The following is a 19,682-nucleotide window of genomic DNA, read 5'->3' on the forward strand; positions in this document are numbered from 1 at the left end:
ATGAGAACTCTATGCAATTTTATTCTACATATAAAAGGTATGGTAGGCCTCTCTCACGAGAGTGTACAAATTTATAACATTAGGTTCAATAGTGCTCAACTTTAGAGACCGGTAAGTCCCGAAAAAGGGAAATATATATTACGGAGGATGATACATGCCATTTATATATTTACAATTGTTCATCGAAACTAACGGGTAATTCACCCCGAATTTATGTGCCAAAAACAAACTGTATATGAAAGCCAATTGTGTTGAAGTTGACAAACGTGAGTGGGATGCTAATGGCAACCAAGGGAGCTACGTGTTGAGGAGAGACTGTACGAAATTTATTGTTTACACTAACAGTAACGTCAGTGTTGTTTTATCTCTCGGCGCGGCGCGAGCTTATTATGATTTAGTTTACTGTCATCTCAGAGTCAGTGTTGGTTTCTACAGGTCTTTTAATATTATTTTCAGTCGCAGGTTACAAGAAAATGATGTAAGATGTTAGAAATGGTAAGTATGCATACATCTGGCAGTCTACTAAGGAATTTCGAACAAGGTTTACATATGTTACTCGCAAAGAACTAAAAACGGCTATGGTTTAACGTTATAACCCCTACATTTTGTGTAGCCTATCGTTGAGTCACTCAGTACGTGAGGATCGTGCAGCCAAACTGAGGCCTACGCTATTGCGTAATCTTTGTATAACAAATGGAGCCATGGTATAACATGTACAAAGATACAAAGCATTCCACAGTTAATACATTAATATATTAAGTGTGAATAGTAACTAGTATTAGGCCTGCAGACTAACTCTGCCTGTTGACCACACAACGTGTTAATTACTGTGTGTTTCTCTCATGTTCCCATGCAAGCTTTAGCGATTGTTGGGAACCAAACCTCTCAAGGATAACTATTGACTTAAGTTGAACTTAGTTGTAGCCGCCCAGCCTAGACGCTATAGTGTGTAGCCATGCATGTCGTTAGACATTAGAGAATTGAACTAGGGCTAGGTGTTTGTATAATGTTATGACAAACTAGTAAAGGATGTTTCTTTGCTGGATGAGATCAAACAAAGTAAGTACTACAAGCTAACACGTAACTAACCTAAAAGTGATGATTTAGACATGGCATTGCAAATTTACATCGTCCTTTGGCTCAGGGTTGGCCGGTTTTTACCGCCCGGTAAAAACCAGGTTTTTACCGGGAGGTTTTTCCCACCTATAAGTGGGAAAAACTGGGAAAAACCTCAAATTATATAGAATACCTAAAATTTCATGTGGAACTTGTGGAGGAGCATAGAAACTACAAGAAAATGGCATCTTATGGTAGGGGGTTAGGTTACATCCAAAGAACAGCCATGATCTATAACTTTGTGAGTTTACCAATTAGACTATTATAAATAATTCAAATAAATAATATATATTGGATGCTCAAATCAACCAAGTTTATTTCCTATCGAGATGCATAATCTAGAGAATGGACAAGTATAAAACTATTGGTGCCTCATAGGGCTGTGGTTCGTCATATTATACATGTCACAGTTATGTATAATGCAACACCATCACAACAACATGGAAAGTGAGCAAACATATTCACAGTGTAACTTTTACAACTCGCTCGCCAAGTAGATTGTGCGTTTAATACTTTAATTGGGCCCATGTGCCTTACATAGTTTCAAAGCAGTTTCTATTGAGCCCCCTGGATTGAAGTTCACCTCAATAGACTGTTGCCTACTGTATTAATTGAATGAACTGTCTGAGCACATAATAGGCCTGAAGAATTTAGGAGGGGTGAGTGTCCCAGTGTAGACCTATAATGGTTTGGGCAATAGGCAATGCATACTGCTAAAGAGATCGTGACATAATAACTATACATGTGCAATATGAAAAATACTCTTTTTCCCACAAAAAGTAGAATTAGGTTGTGATAAAATAGCTCAAAATGAAGCTAAGAAACTCCCATATTCCATAACATATGCCTGTCATGAAACAATATCATGCCTACTGATGACCCTGCATATTACGGACAAGTAATAAAAGTTTTCGAGACGGAGGCGGTTTTTACCGGTATTTACCAGTTTTTCCCGGTTTTTACCTGGTTTTTACCGCTTAGTGGGAAAAACAGGTTTTTCCCCGGAAAATGCCAACCCTGCTTTGGCTGCAGTTTTGTGAAAAACACATTGGGAGACTTGCCGGTTTGGCTACCTACCGTTGTTATGAGAAAATCATAAAATTCCCCAAAACAGGCATCATATTAGTCCAGGTATCATAATAGATTTTTATTCTGCAATAAATGTTTGACAACATTTTCAGTTATGATTCTATCCAAACAAGGGAAGGGAGCAAAAAACTTGTGTGTTTTTCCATCTTGTCAGTAGCCCAAAACTTGTGGAGGACATTTTTTTTGTGTTTTTTCACTCTCTCTCTCTCCATTTTTTGTTTCATATTTAGACGTATTTGTATTTTGTAAAGGGGTGTTCACGTTTATTAGCTGCACTCACTACTCTCTTTAACAACTATCCTGTTCTGTGTATTATCTTGGGGTTTATATTTCAAAAGTGACTGAAATAAAGTTCTTTGGGGGAATGAAAAGTGAAGATTTTGTGGTCAATATATAAACGCTTTATTTAGTAATAACGGTTTCATAGTCATGTTTTAACATGTATTACTTTACATGTACTTAATGTAACATGTACCGTACTACTACTATACATCTGTAGCCTAACATTACAACATTACACCTACAATCCTCGACAAAAATGATGGGACAGTATGAGCAGCAACGAGCGATATTGGTTTAAGCGCACCCCCTTCCCCCCGTTCAATGTTGTAGCCAAAAGCGCTCAGAAACTGCAACATTGATACGGGGATTGGGTGTCCCATCTATTTTTGTCGACGATTGTAGATACATATATACACAGTACAGTGTTCAAGTTTCAACTTTTGTAAGGAAAGCAACTGACCAGTGGATTATAGTAAAAGGTACATTGGTTTGGGGTTTGAGAAATTAGTACTCAGCTTGTTTTTCACATTCCGCTAGTCTTTAATTCTCATGTCAGCAAGCATACATATGTATCTTTGCCTTGGTAATGGATATTATTAGCTATATGCTGTGTTGATTATCCTAACTAGCAACTACTGTAATTGCTGATGGTTTGTGAAAAAACCAAATGATTAATAGCACTTGTCGTTGATTACTGTAAAAGTGTACAGTGTAGTGTGCAAATCTCTCGACTAGTAGCGGTTTGAAACTGATCCTGTGAGCACTGCTTTTATGCTGGATGTTGCATGCCAAATAGTTGGAGACCTCTTAAGGTACCTGTATGCATTTTTTCATCGAGTAACTCAATCAATCCATCAATCAGATTAGTCACTCCTTTTAACAAACCGGTTGCAATACATATATATTTAACTTGAAGACAGTAAATAAGCACAGAATTAATCTCTGGGATATACCTTTCTTTCATTTTCAGAGGCGCTATTTGTCCAGCGTCGAAGATTGAGATTTGTCATGTTTTGTCTCTCATCGAATCGCGGGGAGCGTAGAATGCGTTATCTCGTCGGGGACGTCGACGAATACGACAGGAATGTCCGAGCGATATTTGAAATATGTGAGGACTGCAGCTTGAAGGAAGATAAGTCAAAATGGAAAAGGTTACCTCGACCATCGAGTCTGTTTGTTCATCTCGATGATGCTCCGTTTTGTGGAAGACAGACTTACAAAATGTGGCGGGCATCATTCGATTTAACCTCTGCCCCATTTCAGAAGACCGACCTGAATCGTCCGAAGAAATTACACTTTCTACCGTTGGAGACATTCAATATAGGCAACGCCAAAGTCGGGAATCAAACATTTGTGCAATATATCTGCGGGTTCTTAAAGGTTTTCTTCTCTGGGTTGAAAGTCAATTTTAACGATCAGTTCCAGGTGGAGAATATAAAACCGACGGAGAGAAGGCATCCCGTCACCGAGAGGAGGCAATTTCTCGTGACGGATTTTTACGACAGATTGCATCGAGTCACCGGCATTCCAAGGACGGATTACATCTTGGGACTGACGTGGACCGACCTCTATCCGTCGAAGGATCTAAATTTTGTGTTAGGAGAAGCGTCTGATCAGCACAAGAGTGGTGTCTTTTCATTTGGTAGATTTGAACCGCAAACATTCCATCGAGATCAAGCCCTGGACGAGGATGCCGAGCTGCAGTTGGACGGAGACATCATCTGGAAGATGCTTCGAGTAAGTCTGAGTGATATGGAAGGGGTGCCCTGCTAGTTTAATTCAAATGTGTGAAATATCCTTCCGGTTATTTTCATCTTTAGAAAATGTTGATGACACTTTCATATCGTTTGATCATATTTTGGAAAACGTTTATTATAACATGCCGCTTGAAGTTTACATTTAAAGGCACTGAAGACTCACCCCAAACCGCGTGCCGCGCTCTGAAAAAGTTAACTTTCTGTTGCTTGCAAATGATGTTTTCTTCTTGTCGCTTCAAAATGCAGACAGTAATGAATCGTAATACCTTGTTATCTTTTATCTAGACCTGAGATGTCCATCGCTGCTATGTACACTGTGTTGTGGGTATTGACCCTAGCTGTATGTATCGACTGTACACTAGTGTCTTATTACCGACGGTACAGTAGCAAGCTGTGTGTGTATTTTCTGGGATCAATGGTTGTGTCTAACACTTCTGTTACACCTCATTCCAAACTAGGTCAGATTACCGGCATGAGACGTTTCTTTGTGCGCAAGTCTTCACACCCTTTAAATTGCTTATTTGGCCATATTTGTTAGCAACTATACCCATGATTGTGAAACTTCAGTATTCTATTGTATTCTATTATATTCTATTGAACAGATTGACATTTCGCTTTTGATAACGTAGTGAGAAATATCGGTTCCAAGCATCTCTCTCTAAAGATGAAGCAATTGTCTATTTTCTAGATATGTTTCTTTGTTTCACAAATTGAGGAACAATGGGTCCTTTATATTTTGGTTTGTGATATACATTTCTGTGACTCATTTCTCTTTTTCGTTGTATTGACTCACTTTCAATGCTTTTTTGATATTATATAGACCTGTGTATGAATGATGGACTGGAAATCTTTTGTCTCAATATGGTCATTGGCATTTATAATCACATGTAGCCTTTTTATTTTATTTTTTACGGAAATTAGGTCATGTCGGTAAAGGTTGTGTAAGATCTTTTATTAGATAAGGTTAAAGGTTTGTGCATCCTACTGTATAAATTATTCTCTAAAACTATACTAATGTCTATAATGTATATTTTCTTGTTAAACCAATATTTCTAAAGTATATAAAAACAGATCCGGGCAAATAAACAAGGTTATTACGTTGTCTTAAATCAGTCTCCGCTAATTGTTCTTACCCCCATTTTTGTGTTTCTTCACTCAGGTGGCTACTCACGAAACGTGTCACCTCTTTAGACTGAAGCATTGCGTTTTCTTCAGTTGCTCCATGAACGCCAGCTCGTCCGTCACCGAAGCTATTTCTCAGCCTCTATTCCTCTGTCCAGTGTGCCTTCGAAAACTTCAAAAATTTCTCGGGTTCGATATTTTCAAGCGTTACCAGAGACTTTTGGAACTGTGTGAGCTTCTACAGGGTGAATATCCGTCACAGAATATGGAGAGTGGCATCACCTGGTTGAGACAATGTCTAGATTTTCTATCCTCTATGTCAGTAAACAGCTAAGAGAGATTATATTATTTTACGAAAATGTATCATTTCATCAGGATATTTTTACTCTGACTAGTTTATGAACATTTCTAGAAATGAAATTGATAAATGTATTAGGCCGCACTGAGGTTGAACACTTGTAATTATAGTAAAAACATATTTTCTGTCGAAGATCAAAGTTCATTGGAGGTCAGTGTTGGTGAAAAGTCTGAAAACCTTGTTAGATATCTTCAAAGTCAAGTTTGATTTTACTTCATACTGGGAATGTAGAACCACCTTTATATTGAGTTCAAGGTCCCTATATAGTCTTGTCTGTGGAGGTCAAAGTTCATTGTCAAAATCTGGAAGCATTGTAAACATGTTAACTAAAAAAAATAGAGCTTGGATTTTATTGATACTAGGTGTGTTGATCCATACTATTGGAAGCATTGCTGATGTACAGGTACTCTTCTTTAAAATATGAAATAATGAGTTTGATATCATTGTGTGTCACTTACAAAAAAAAAAAAAACTATGAAGTTTTAATATTTTTCCATCTCATGCAAAGTCCAAACTACATATTCTTTGAAAATGTATTGTAATGTGAATTATTATTCCATCATATATTTATGGAGATGGAGAGGTTTGGTGTCTGTAAACAATTTTCCAAATATTAGACAGGCAGGCTGCTGTATTTCCACCGTATTTATCCTTGCCAGTTTGCCAGTAATCTTGATACTACTTTCTGCAAACATTTAATTCTTTCGCCTTCTTAGTTGGCATTCGCAGCAAGGTATGTATGTCTAGAATATATGTATGTCTATGTATGTATTTTAGATCCTCCTGCAAGCAGGAACTCGTGAAGAAGCCTCATTGGCTTATCAAAGCCGCAAGCTGACCGAAGTCAGTCTCTTACATTCATATTTAACGTCCATGATTATGAATTGTCAATTGTCAACAACTCTGTAACTGGACGACATACATTAATCTTGGAGTGACTCAAACTCGGGACCTTATGATTGGAAGGCACCGGCGTTAACCACTGAGCTAACACTCCACTAAATATCATAATCAGAATCATAAAAATCAATATCAGAATCATAATATACCGAAACGACTCCAAGGCCAGGATGTCATTTTGACTTAATATATTGACAATCATCACCATGAGATTGCAACATTTGCAAAAATTTCAATGTAATTGTGAGTAAATAATGTTCTTAATAAAAATTAAGGAAAATCCTTAAAAGTCTCATCAAATGGAGCCTTATTTTGCTCCAACCGTACAGAACTGTATTAATACACTTGCTCAGAATCACATTACTTTGGAAGTTGTTTATTCAGTCTTTTGAAACAAATGTGATTGTTATCCATCTCTAGCAATTCTGTACCCATAAGGAATGGTAAAGAGTACTCAACTCAGCTAATTTTTTGGTTCTAAATGGATGCAACATTGGTGAATCTATTGGTGGATGTAATTGTTTTTATGCATTTATTGATGTTTGGTTTCGATGATAATCGTAACCTATGCATTCATGATGGTGTGTGTGTCCGTGTGTGTCTGTGAGTGCGTCTGTGACGCCCAGCTTGTAAACAAGATATTCCAAGAGGGGAAGGTCAAACAATTTCATATTAAGTGTGTAAAAGTACAACAATACATTGAGTACAAGAAGCCTATTGTTTTTGGTGGAGGTCAAAGGTTATTTGGGGTCACCAGGGGTCAAATTGTGAAAACCTTATAACATGATATCTCAAGAAGGGAATCATGGGCAGACCTCATATTTGGTGTGTAGGAGTACCACATTGTGTAAAAGAAGCTTACTGTTTTGGAGGAGGGCAAAGGTCATTTGGCGTCACCAGGGTCAAATTGTGAAAACCTTGTAATCACGATATCTCAATACTGGAAGCTTGGCTCTAATGTAGTGTGTAAAAGGACCACATTGAGTTAAAGAAGCCTATTGTTTTGGTGGAGGTCAAAGGTCAAATGGGGTCATCAGAGGTAAGTCGTGAAACCCTTGTAAACATGTACACCCTCACTATACATTATGTCAGATTCATGAAGAAAACTGCTCATGTTACATCATCGATACCACAATGCATTTTTGCATTCTGGTTATCATTATTATCATTTTTTGTGATGGATGATGATCTTTTGTTAGCTGTCCAACAATTTGTGAAAAACCAACAGTATTTTTGTCTTCCATTCTTGGGAAGGGTCTGGTGGGACTTTTACCTGAGGAATGAAAAAGGAAGGCAGAGGTTGGGATTGAACCAGGGACCTTGTGTTGCGAAATCAAAACTTCTACCACCAGACAATTATTTGATATGCTGATGTAAAATGCTTTTTCAAATATTTAAAGATCCAGTTGTGTGGACTTAGATGTTTTAGAAAACTGTTTCTCCACTGATACTTGTCAGGGAGATGTGTGGCAATGGAACTCACGCCTTGGCCGCTTCATTAGCTAGTCAGGGGGAGGGGTGCCCGGCGATCACTCATACAGGGCTTGAACCGAGCTAATCAGAAATATCTAATTGCACGGAACTACCGATTACACCAGGGCTTGAACCGAGCTAATCAGAAATATCTAATTGCACGGAACTACTGATTGCACCAGGGCTTGAACCGAGCTAATCAGAAATATCTAATTGCATGGAACTACCGCTTGAACCGAGCTAATCAGAAATATCTAATTGCACAGAACTACCGATTACACCAGGGCTTGAACCTAGCTAATCAGAAATATCTAATTGCACACGGAACTACAGATTACACCAGGGCTTGAACCGAGCTAATCAGAAATATCTAATTGCTCACGGAACTACAGATTACACCAGGGCTTGAACCGAGCTAATCAGAAATATCTAATTGCTCACGGAACTACCGATTACAGTATATTGTTTCCCAATTAATAAATGTTTCTTAACTTTATACTTCCACCTTCCCCAAAGAACAGAAAGTGAAAAGACTGGCTGGACTTGAACCTCAGACATGGAATTTGTCTGACTAACCACTGGGCCACAGAATCTATTGAATTATAATGCTCGATTTTAATATTTAGACTTCAGGATAGAAGTTGGAAAAGAGTAGAAAATCAAAATACCATCACTGGGGACTGAACTCTAGACAAGGCATTTGTCTCATTCTCCCAGTTACAGAGCACTAACCACTGCGCCACAGTATCGGTTGAGAACGACTGCTCGTTTCTAATACTTAAACTTCAGAATGGAAGGAAAGAACGGAAAATAAAAAATGCCATTACAGGGGATTGAACTCTAGACAAGGTTATGTTTTTTTTTCAGATTTTGGCCCAAAATCGCCATTTTTGAAACCTCAAAATAATGCGGCGAACGGATGCCGACCTCTTTATCTCTATACCAGACATTAGCGTTGAAAATAGGTCTATACTCTTCAGAAAGACAGTCTAATTTGAATATTCAAATCGTTATCATTTCATATATTGAATTTTCAGGCGAAAACTTGCTAGAATTTCACTTCTAACCGGACGGGAACATGCTTCTGATCCACACGAATCGATTGTTGACATTTAGGCTGACATTTGAAAACCTCGATTTTTCGTCCAAATTTGATCATTTTGTAAGGCTATACCAGGCGCGTATCCAGGATTTTCTAACCCGGGGGGCGCGAATTACTATCTAAGCGGAGCGCCACCATCGGTTGGCGCGCAGCGTACAAGAAAATTTCTGGTTTTGATATCCCCCAGATCACCGGAAACGGCACTTCTCGGGCTTGAAATGACCAACCAGATGTACACTTTTGGCCTGAGAACCAAGTATTTCCTAATAGTTTTTTTTTCCATCCATAACCTTTTTGAAGATTGTCAACCCGGCACACGTCATGTTCGACCTGATCGCATGTCCTGTGGGTCTTTGCTTTTGTAGGTGATTCTACGTCGGGGCCCACAATACCCGTCAGCCCCACTTTTCAAGGTTTTAAGCCCCAAATTTGTTCAGAATTTGAAAATTCAGATTTCTCGTGAATAAACTTACTTCAAAACATACCCATAATGTTGTACAAAATTTCATCTATGGACAACCAATATAGAAAAACTACCTTCAACCCCTAACAGACCGGTCAAAATTGCACGAGTAGAGGGAAGTGTGATGCAGAATGTTGGTCAGAAATTTTCGAAAATTCAGACACAGTTAATTTATTGGTGTAGAAATATTGCATCTCTTATAACGGCTATTATAAAACTTGGTTGAAGGAAATGAAAAAATAGCAGATGTTTCCGAAACCGAACACTACACACATAGGCGTAGGAGGCGCGGGGGCAGTGGCGGAGCTAGGGGTATTGGTCAGGAGGGGCGAGAATGGTCTGTAGGGGCGCTTTCGACACTATCTAAGCGGAGCGCCACCACTGGTTGGCGGGTAGCGCACAGACAAATTTTGAGTAAAGATACTCCCTAGATCGCCGGAAATGACCCTTTCAGGGCCTGGCTAATTTGCAGATAAACGAAGAATAGGGTGTCATCGCCAAATTACACCAACAAAATGTGAGAAATGTCAATAAGTAGATGAGAGCGCAATAAAAAAGTCAATAATCTAGAATAAGTAAAAAGTGGTAAAGAGCTGAAAAAGGCGCCAGCAGTCTCTTTGAGTCCGTCAGGGGGCGCTTTCGCCCCCTGACCGTATGGACGCTCCGCCACTGCGCGGCGGGGTGCAGCCCCTAATTCGCCATTACTAATGTAAAAGAGAGTTTTGACATAATTGGACCTCCATGCTTTTTATACATCTACATGAGACATGCTCGTTGTTTACATTAGCATCCCGCGGTATACTGCGCAATTTGAACGGACCGTACGGTACATGATGGCATGCGATGTAATAACCGATGCTTGCTTATATGATATTGACATGAAGACGTTGAACGCGCGCTTTGCGCGCGAAAATTTTTGGTTATTTTTTCAGGCAAGTCGGACAGTCTTGAGGATTTTCATCCTGGAACGCCATTTTCATGCTCACTGATATGATGTGATATCTGCTGTTTGCGTTACAAATTCGAACAGGCGCGTAGCGAGGAATTTGCCAACGGAGGGGCGAAGCCTGTGGGCAAATTATCTAAGCTTAGCGCCACCATAGGTTTGCGCGAAGCGTACAAGAAAATTTTGGCCGAAAATGCCTCCCAGATCGCTGGAAATGGCACTACCCAGGACCATTTGTTAGCGCGAAGCGTACGAGCAAATTTTGGCCGAAAATGTCTCCCAGATCGCTGGAAATGACACTTCCCAGGCCTTGTAAGTTGCACCTAAGCACTTTCTATTTTGAAATTACTTAGCGATATCATTTAAAAAAATGCTGAATGGGGGGGGGGGCGGTCGCCCCCATCCCAAAATGCGTCATGTTCCCCGACGACACGGTCGAGTTCGAGACCAGCCACAGTTGGTTTCATAGCACAATTCTACACACGCATTATGATAGACCATATATAGTATACATATAGATCATTAGTGAGAGAGGAAAATGGAAACGTAAAAAAAAAATGGAGTTGTCGGTGTATGGAGTAGGGTGAGGCACGCTTTTACGAAATCATTGATCCGTCACTGGCTACCCTTCAGCGCTGTAATGATGTCACTGTTCCTCTTTCTCTTCCCGGTGTCTTCGCGTTTTTCTTTTACTCCCTCCTTTTCTCCTTCTCTCTTTCTTCTTTTTCTTTTCCCTTCCTTCCTCTCCTCCTCCTCCTCTTTTTCCCCTCTTTTTTCCTTTTTTCTTCTCTTTTTTTTCTCTCCTCTTTTTCTTACCCGGGGGGCGCGCGCCCCCAACGCCCCCCCCTGGATACGCACCTGGGAAATACGTGGGTTGTTAATTAAGATGAAAACGAAACTGATTTTAAATCATTTAAAAATTATTTATAAATGTATTTGTTTTGACAAGAGTTTGAAGGTTGTATAGATATCTTTCATCCTAACCAAACTTTAAAAGATTTGATTCATAACAAACTATCACTCAAGAAGTGAAGCGATACGCCATTCCTCGCAAGGGACTTTTATGTTAGCTTAATTTTCATGATACTGCAGCGTATCGTGGTTAATTAGAGATAATTTATGGTAAAATTAAATAACATCTATAAAGGAGTCGTCTCTCAAATTGTAAAAGTCAACATTTTGACTCACCGAAAATGAAACGAAAAGTTTCGGCTAATTGTGAAATACGTATAACGTTGATTATTTTCGTTTTACCCCATAGCAATGAGAATATAATAATGAACAACAACTGTACAGAGCAAAAACTTCTATCGTTTAGCTAAAAAGCTGCATTTAATTTTTTTACCAAGTTTGTGAAAATCTTTTGATCTCATACTACACCTTTCATGATATTAGAAAACATAGTCTAATACTGAAGGTCAACAAAATTTTCAGATAAGCAAATAAAGATTGCTGAAAGGAATTTCTAACGATAATTCATAAAAGTGTGGCAAACGAAAGTTTCTGCAGGTTATTAACAACAATAATAACTCGGTACTATAGGTAGCCTTGATTATTTAAATGAGGATTTAGATTGATATTTAAGTTTGTATATTAAGATTTGAGGGTACATTTAAAAAACACAGGTTACAATCACAACACAATACAACAGTTTAGGCAATTCCTTAATAAAATTAAAAAAAAAAAATCAGCAGAAACTACGTAACAGGAAACAACCTCCTTAAAATAACTAGACGCGTAAGAAAACACGCAGCTATTTCCTTGTAAGTTTGTCATTCACTTTATCATTATGCTTGTGAGAACAATACTGTGTATTTTGACATTTTCAAACGACTGATTCTTTGAAATTCATACCAAAACATGGCGAAGTTTCTCTCAAATTTTGTGATTCTTTTCAGTTTGACTTTTTGTCTCATCTGTCCCTTTACGGAAGGAATAGTGGCTACCATAGACGTACAGGTGCAAGGGAGCGACGTTGTCAAATCAGGGGTAAGGCAATATACTGCTTACGGATCTTATTCACGGAACAGATGGATCAACTGTAGACTGATAAGTGGACTCGTGCAACCTGGAGAGGTATTTATCTTGAAAAATCGTCAGATACTCCAGGACTTAACTATAATAGACAGTAATATTTTTACAAAGATGTGGTCAAAAAGATTAACCACAGTGAGTGCGGGAACAAGCCATGTTCCAGACAAATATACTTGTCGTGCTTTCTTTGATAAAAGTTATCTCTTAGCTGTAAACGAAACACGAATTCGCACCTCCATTGACAGTGATGTTGAAATTAAATTTGTGCATCAGGAGTACTTCATCTCTTCAAGCGTTGGTTCGACTGTTTATATAGGTGAACAAATATCGATTGCCTGTGAATCGGCGGATTCGACATGCCCATATCGATCAGAACGATCATCAAGACCCATAACCCATGTTCCTAGCAATAGTCAGAGAAGCTTCACGTGCAGTTGGGGAAATTATTATCATAATCGGAATGGTTATTTGAGCTATCAACAGTGTGCAATGCGCCATTTCAGCTTAGAGATTATTAATCAACTGCAGCTTTCATTGACACCGTTCAACTTTACGAATGATGGTTCAACATTAGAGTTCAGTTGTACCAGTTTTCCACCTCGTTTGATGCGCTGGACTATTATAACAGCCAATGGTGACATTCTCGACTTCAGTTCTTATGATGCCATCAAGGTAAGCATAAATACCACCATAACTCAGAGACCAGGAGAGACTGTACTAAACATTAAAGAAGCAACTCCTGGTGGTAATGATATACAGGCAGTAAGGTGCTCTACTTATGACACATTGGCACATGTGGCTGTTACGTCACACAGAGTAATTACAGAACACATTGATGTGCAAACAACTGTTACGTATAAACCAAAGACTACGGCTGCAAAGGAAGCGTATCAAACAACCGAAATTCAGTCTGTCAAAATGGTGACTGGTTCCCACAATGATTGTAACGAGTCAAAGAACTCTGAAGCACAAAGTCTAAACTTTCAGTCAACTACGGAAACAACGTACTCTATCTTTATAACAATTACTGTTACCTTGACATCTACTGTCTCTATTTTAATTGTCGTTTTAATCATCTTATGTAGAAAGTTTAAACTAGCTACAATCCATCATGCGCCTCCGACATCGCGTGACACAGACTGCAGTATGGAAGCACCCCCAGCAACAATGTTACACCACAATCCGGTTTATATGTCCTACTCGGAAACAAATGACGTTTCCAACCCTAACGACGAAGAGCAAAATGATACATGTACATATATCAACATTTAAAGTCTTTGCACAGAATGACGTCATATTGTTCATGACGTCATCTCTATCAAGATTTAAATGTGGTACATCGTTCTTCATTGGATAAAGAGAACAGCGGAAAAGAGGAAGAGAGATGTATGTGAATATAGATCAACATGTAATGGTGTTATATTATGACGCAGGATGACGTCAGAGATCACAATTGATAACACAATATCAAGGGCATCAAAACGGTATATATGCAGATTAGAACATGAACGGTGGTATATGAATGATGTCATATTTCCATTCTGCATGTCAACTCACAGAGACGACAACTAATGAAGTCTCCCACAAAGACAAAGAGCACAGTCATACATGGATATTAATAAACATTGAGAGTCGTTGGAGAGAATTATAGAAATAGTTGTATCCAATAGCGTCACTTTTTGCACAACACATGACTTGTTAGTGTATTACATTTAATTTGTTCTAACCAAATGAGAATTTTATGCATAGATACTATACGCGCTTTATGAAATAGACTATATGTTTAACCTACTGTGTAATATTCAGGAGGGCGTTGTGGTCAAGTGGTTAAGGCAGTGGACTTGTGATCTAAGGATTACAGGTTCGAGCCCTGGCCAGATCATTGCGTTGTGTCCTTGGGCAAGGCGCTTTATCTCCATTGCCTCTCTTCACCCAGGTGTATAAATGGGGACCTGCGAGGTAACTTGTCAATATAGTTGCGTGCGCCGGTTTGTGGCTGCACCCTATGGGAAGTCCCCCAGGGGACACGTGGTTGTGGTGCACTGTGGTGCCCCAGGAGAGATTGATTGAATTGTGCACACTTTGGTGTGTGGGTGTGACAAGTTACCAATGACCATGGGTTAATAATAATCAGCGCATTGAGACTTAAGTGTGTATTTGCGCTTTATAAGAACTGTGTATTATTATTATTATTATTATTATATTGTACCATTAAAAATCTGCTGTATACAAATTAACATTGAGAGAAGTTAATGAAATTTGGAGATATCGTTAAGTCCAATGTCGTCATTTGTCTGTACATTACATATCTTATTATTGTTATATTTATCTAGTACACAAGATATAACGATGCTTCACTCACAGACTGTACCAGCTTCTGTACTACAGATATATTTAACCTATGCTGTGTAACTATATAATTATCGAAAACAAAATAAAGTATGCATATGTACGTTGTTATTAAAATGAAGTTAACAACCATAATGAAAAGAGACTTAGACCTGAATGTTAATGTTTATTCGTTGTTTTATTAATTCTAATAACTCTACCAAAATATGTTCTTTTAATACTTGAAAATGAACAACGGAGCTACAATGGATGACATCTAGTATAAACATGTTTTTTGAGGCCATTAAAATCGTTTGGTTGTCTCTTTAGTTTCGTATTGCATCTGAGGAACTCACCTAATGGTCTGTGTATTAGACTAAGTAGCCCAGTCACTGAAAGCTAATGAGCACCAGATGTTAACAGATCATATCTCAAAACATCAAATTGGTAAAGAATTAACCTGCGCTTTAGGCATGAAGACGGCAATTTCTCTTATTAAAGATTGTATATAACTGTATCTAAATGGTAATATCATTTACCTTTTAATCGCTTCCAGTACTGAGGCAGGATAATTCCTTACTCTTTCAATGTACCTAATACTGTCGTGGTTAATTTTTCTGTTTCTAAATTACCTAAATATTCTCAATTTGGATATCTTGCATGTGTATAGAATAAAAGTAAAGGAGATTGTTATTTTACTGTTGTTTCTTGTTTCTTTCTGTCCCTCTAATCGAAGTGCTGTTTTCTGCTAAATAGTGGAAAGACCTTTTTTAATAACGGCCTTCTACTGTCTGCTACACGGTAGTTTATATTAAAGAGTTCTCATATCTGTACATATGTGCTACAAAGCAAAGACATCAAATGAACACGTATACGTTTAGCGTGAATCCATAATCATATACATTAAAACACAAAACAAACAAACACTTCTATCATTATGACGAACTTGTTTAATTTTAAGCTAACCGTTTATTTGCAATGAAAGATCTATGAAAGAATCAGGAATATCTGTTTGTTTTTAAATGTAATATCAGGCATCGTATTTAGACAATTTACTTTCGTCTATTAGACCTACTATTACAGGACAAATGTATAGTCCTTTCGGTGTCACTTGATAAACATTTCGTATCAACTTACCGCTTGCATATACTCCGTCGTTAAAGACACACAGCATAGACTTCCCCTCTGAGCAAACATTGCATATATGAATTTTGTTGTATTTACTAGTAAGAGGAAGAGAAAAGGAAGCAGTAGTCATTGGTCAAGTTCCTGAAAACTTTACTCGTAGAGAACAAGGAATGTTCCAGTGGCGTAACCAGCGGAGACAAGGGGACAGAGGAAAAAAAATCCCCTTAGACCCCTACTCCAGGACGGCGATCACTATGTAAGTAACATATCAATGAATAATGGGCCGGCCTAAGTGAAAAATGCCCAGGACGTTTTTAAGACCCAGTCCGCCCCTGCTTGCCCCTCACTTGCCCCGCTGAAATGATATTGGTGGGCTTAACGAACATTTAACGTAAATTACAACGTGCATTTGAAAGCTCATTTAAACCAGTTCGCGGTCGACGTTAGTAGGTAATTGACGGAATACCAGCCAATTGCGCCTCAAATTAAATATTATCATACCATTTGTTTTCTGTCATCGCTACGAGACCCTCTCCTCACCTCTCCTTTCGTCACACTCGCTTCCCAACGAGATAATCCCCTACCATGCTTGTTACATCGTATGTATGGTTATAACTTATTACCATTGTTATTTCGACCGTCCGCGCAACTTTACTCCGATATTGTTACTTGGAAGCTGCAGCATGATATATTGCGTAATTTCAACATCGCATGTGTGAACTCACATAGGCTGACCAGTCGTTAGAATAGGCATAACCGAAATATTATTTCCAACGACTAAACAAATTGCAAAGTTTACTCAGACTAAGATTCGGTGGCGCCTAAATATTCCCTACTGAGAACTGGTGGTGGTATGGAAACAAATGCTGCTTGGATGGTTGTGTGTTAGTAGCGACGAGCCTTGAACCTCGCTATTACATGCAGAGAATATAACACATAGATACACGAGTAAAGAACGAACGCTGATATTTCGTAATCTATTACTACATTTAGCCACAATACATCGGCACGAAGCCCTCAAAATGAAAATACAAAAACATGTACTTAAACGAAAATGGTTACAAACGAGGTCTCAATACCGAAGTAGAGTCCTATAACGATACGCACACTCGTGTATAAAAGAGGAATACGAAACACAGATACAATTACGACCACAACGATAGGAGGCCAGGGCTACTACCGAACCGAACTATCCAGAACAGGAGCGAATAATGGCTTACAAGTCTCGATATCTGATCCACCTGAGCTGATGAACAGACGTCACATGACCTGTAATACGTCACTGTCCACATGGCAAGCACGTGTGGCTATAAACGGTGACATGTATCCTGAATAGATAGAGGGCGACATATAAGATGACCAACGGCATCACAATATTTAAAAGCCGATTAATATAATATAGCCGATGGACTGTGGACAGTTTTGTAGTGGCTAAATGAATGAACCCTAAGTCGATGAAACTGAGGTTCATATACAAATTGATTGTAATCATAATTATAGTTAATCATAGACAATGAGCTTAAAATGTACTGTTGAAAAAATAGTCCAACCAAACTGAGAACTTCAGACAAAGCAATTAAAAGGATGAAAAACTCAACCCAATTGTCAAAATCCCATCGTTATATCATGTTTGATTTTTTAAGTTTCGGCAAATAATAAATTTGACCGAAAATATGAATCAACGAATTATGAAGAAATACATTAGGCATTTGTAGAAAAGTGTGAACGATACATATATGTACTGTAAAAAGCATGATAACAGAGGACACATGGTTATCAGCTAAGAGTATAGTGACTTTCTCCAAGCGCGTACAGCCAGGGCAGGCCCCCCTATAAAATGAGAACAGAAATAGTGAGTGAAAAGTGAAAGGGGGGGGGGGGTGGGTGTAGGGGTAGCAAAATACAGAGAGAGGGGGAAAAGAAAGACCATGGCGGGAGAAATTGGAGGACAAAGTAGAGAGATCAAGCACATTGTTTAAGAAATGTGGAGATTGGAATATTGGAGATTGGAATTAACCTCTAGTTTTAGTGAGGAATTTACTTCTTGAATAATTTCTACCCAACGAATTTATATTTGGCTAATCATATGCAATATTTTAAACATTTAAAGATATTTTACTTAGCTAAAATCTTGGCCGATTGGATACAAATTGCAACTATATCGTATAGCTTCCAGGGGCTTCGCTCCTGGACCCAACCAGGGTCCCTATGGTGCGCCCCTAGACACCACGCAAATAGCGCAAAGCTCTCTCGTTCACAGGTCAATAAACGGAATCCAACTCCCCCACCCCCTCCCCACATGATGAAATCCTAGCTTCGCGCTGGACTTTCTCTACAGTATATCAAGTTCATATGTTTAGTTGGACTGTCCCTTTGAGAACTTAGCGGATGGAACTCAGGAAAAAAAACTCTCGTAAAACTCCCACCCCTCCCTCAAACGGTTTGCCCCCCTCATCCCCCTGATGAAAAAGTCTAGTTACGCCACTGTTCAATTGGTCTTGAACTTTGAAGAAAAGTCACATAAAACAGAACCTGGCTAAGAAAACCCAACAGCTTGATCCACTCCAAGTCCCCTTACATAGAGACTGCAACCGTATCATCACGACTATGACTATGGGGGGGGGGGGGGGTGGGGCTGAGTGGGGTGGGCCAGTCGTGGACTGTGTATCAATATTCTTACCTGAAACTTCGTGGCACTGATATAGGGGCTAACAATAAAACTGATAGGCCTATATAAAACACATATACGTAATATATATATTTATGAACCGTAGTTGCACAATAGACTGCTATACTTTTCACGCAGGTTAAATCTGAGAACGTCTCTACGTTTATTGCTAATCTAAACAAACTCGTGCAAAACCAAAGCAAACGCACATCAATCGTATCCGCAATTGTGCTTATGCGTGATGAAGTGTGAAAGTAAACTTTGTTCTTTCTGAACGCAATTCCTAAATATACGTGGCGGGATTCATGTCTCCTCTCCCCCCCCCCCCCTTTCCCTCCGCAGGCAACGGCCCTTAACTTGGCATCAGTTAACTTAATCACAAATAAGATATTTTGTGAACATATATGTTACTGCTAAACTAGAACTTGAGGTAAAGGCTCGTAATGAGTCACATGGTTATTACAACAACATGACTAGCAGCTTAGCACCAGGCTCAAACATTTTATGAAATATATAACTATCTCAAGTATACTTGCAACTGTCATGAGTCACATTGTTTACCAAAATGAGTGCACAATATCATTTACATGTAGTGTTATGTTGTTTATACGTCATAATACAACGTACTGTAAAATATGAAAAAAAATATACTAGAAAGGAGAGTAGCGAATGCTGAGGGCTTTTGTTGATTTCAACCCGTTGAAAAGTTTTAATTTTCGTAGGGGGTTATACAGATAAGACATGAAACTTTAATAAGCAGTACTAATCTCATAGTACAATGTTTAAACTCCTTTTATGAGATACACGAGTCAATACTTGATGAGCCTGATAGCCTGGACTGCTACACTGTTCACGCAGGTTAAATCTTAGGAGCTCTCTACGTTTATTGTTATTCTAACAAAACTCGTTGAAACCA

The 19,682-nt window shown here is 38.7% G+C and overlaps 1 protein-coding gene across 1 annotated transcript; it reads left to right on the forward strand.

Annotated features, from left to right (window-relative positions):
* The first annotated feature begins 297 nt into the window (after nucleotides 1-297).
* LOC139969435 (archaemetzincin-2-like) lies at nucleotides 298-7,849 on the forward strand. Its single transcript, XM_071974391.1, has 3 exons — nucleotides 298-495; nucleotides 3,458-4,224; nucleotides 5,404-7,849. Exons 2-3 carry the CDS (start codon nucleotides 3,496-3,498, stop codon nucleotides 5,698-5,700), a joined length of 1,026 nt encoding a protein of 341 aa, XP_071830492.1. The 5' UTR covers nucleotides 298-495; nucleotides 3,458-3,495; the 3' UTR covers nucleotides 5,701-7,849.
* Nucleotides 7,850-19,682: the final 11,833 nt, after the last annotated feature.

The sequence above is a fragment of the Apostichopus japonicus genome, chromosome 7, assembly GCF_037975245.1.
Source record: "Apostichopus japonicus isolate 1M-3 chromosome 7, ASM3797524v1, whole genome shotgun sequence".
NCBI classification, from domain to species: domain Eukaryota; kingdom Metazoa; phylum Echinodermata; class Holothuroidea; order Aspidochirotida; family Stichopodidae; genus Apostichopus; species Apostichopus japonicus.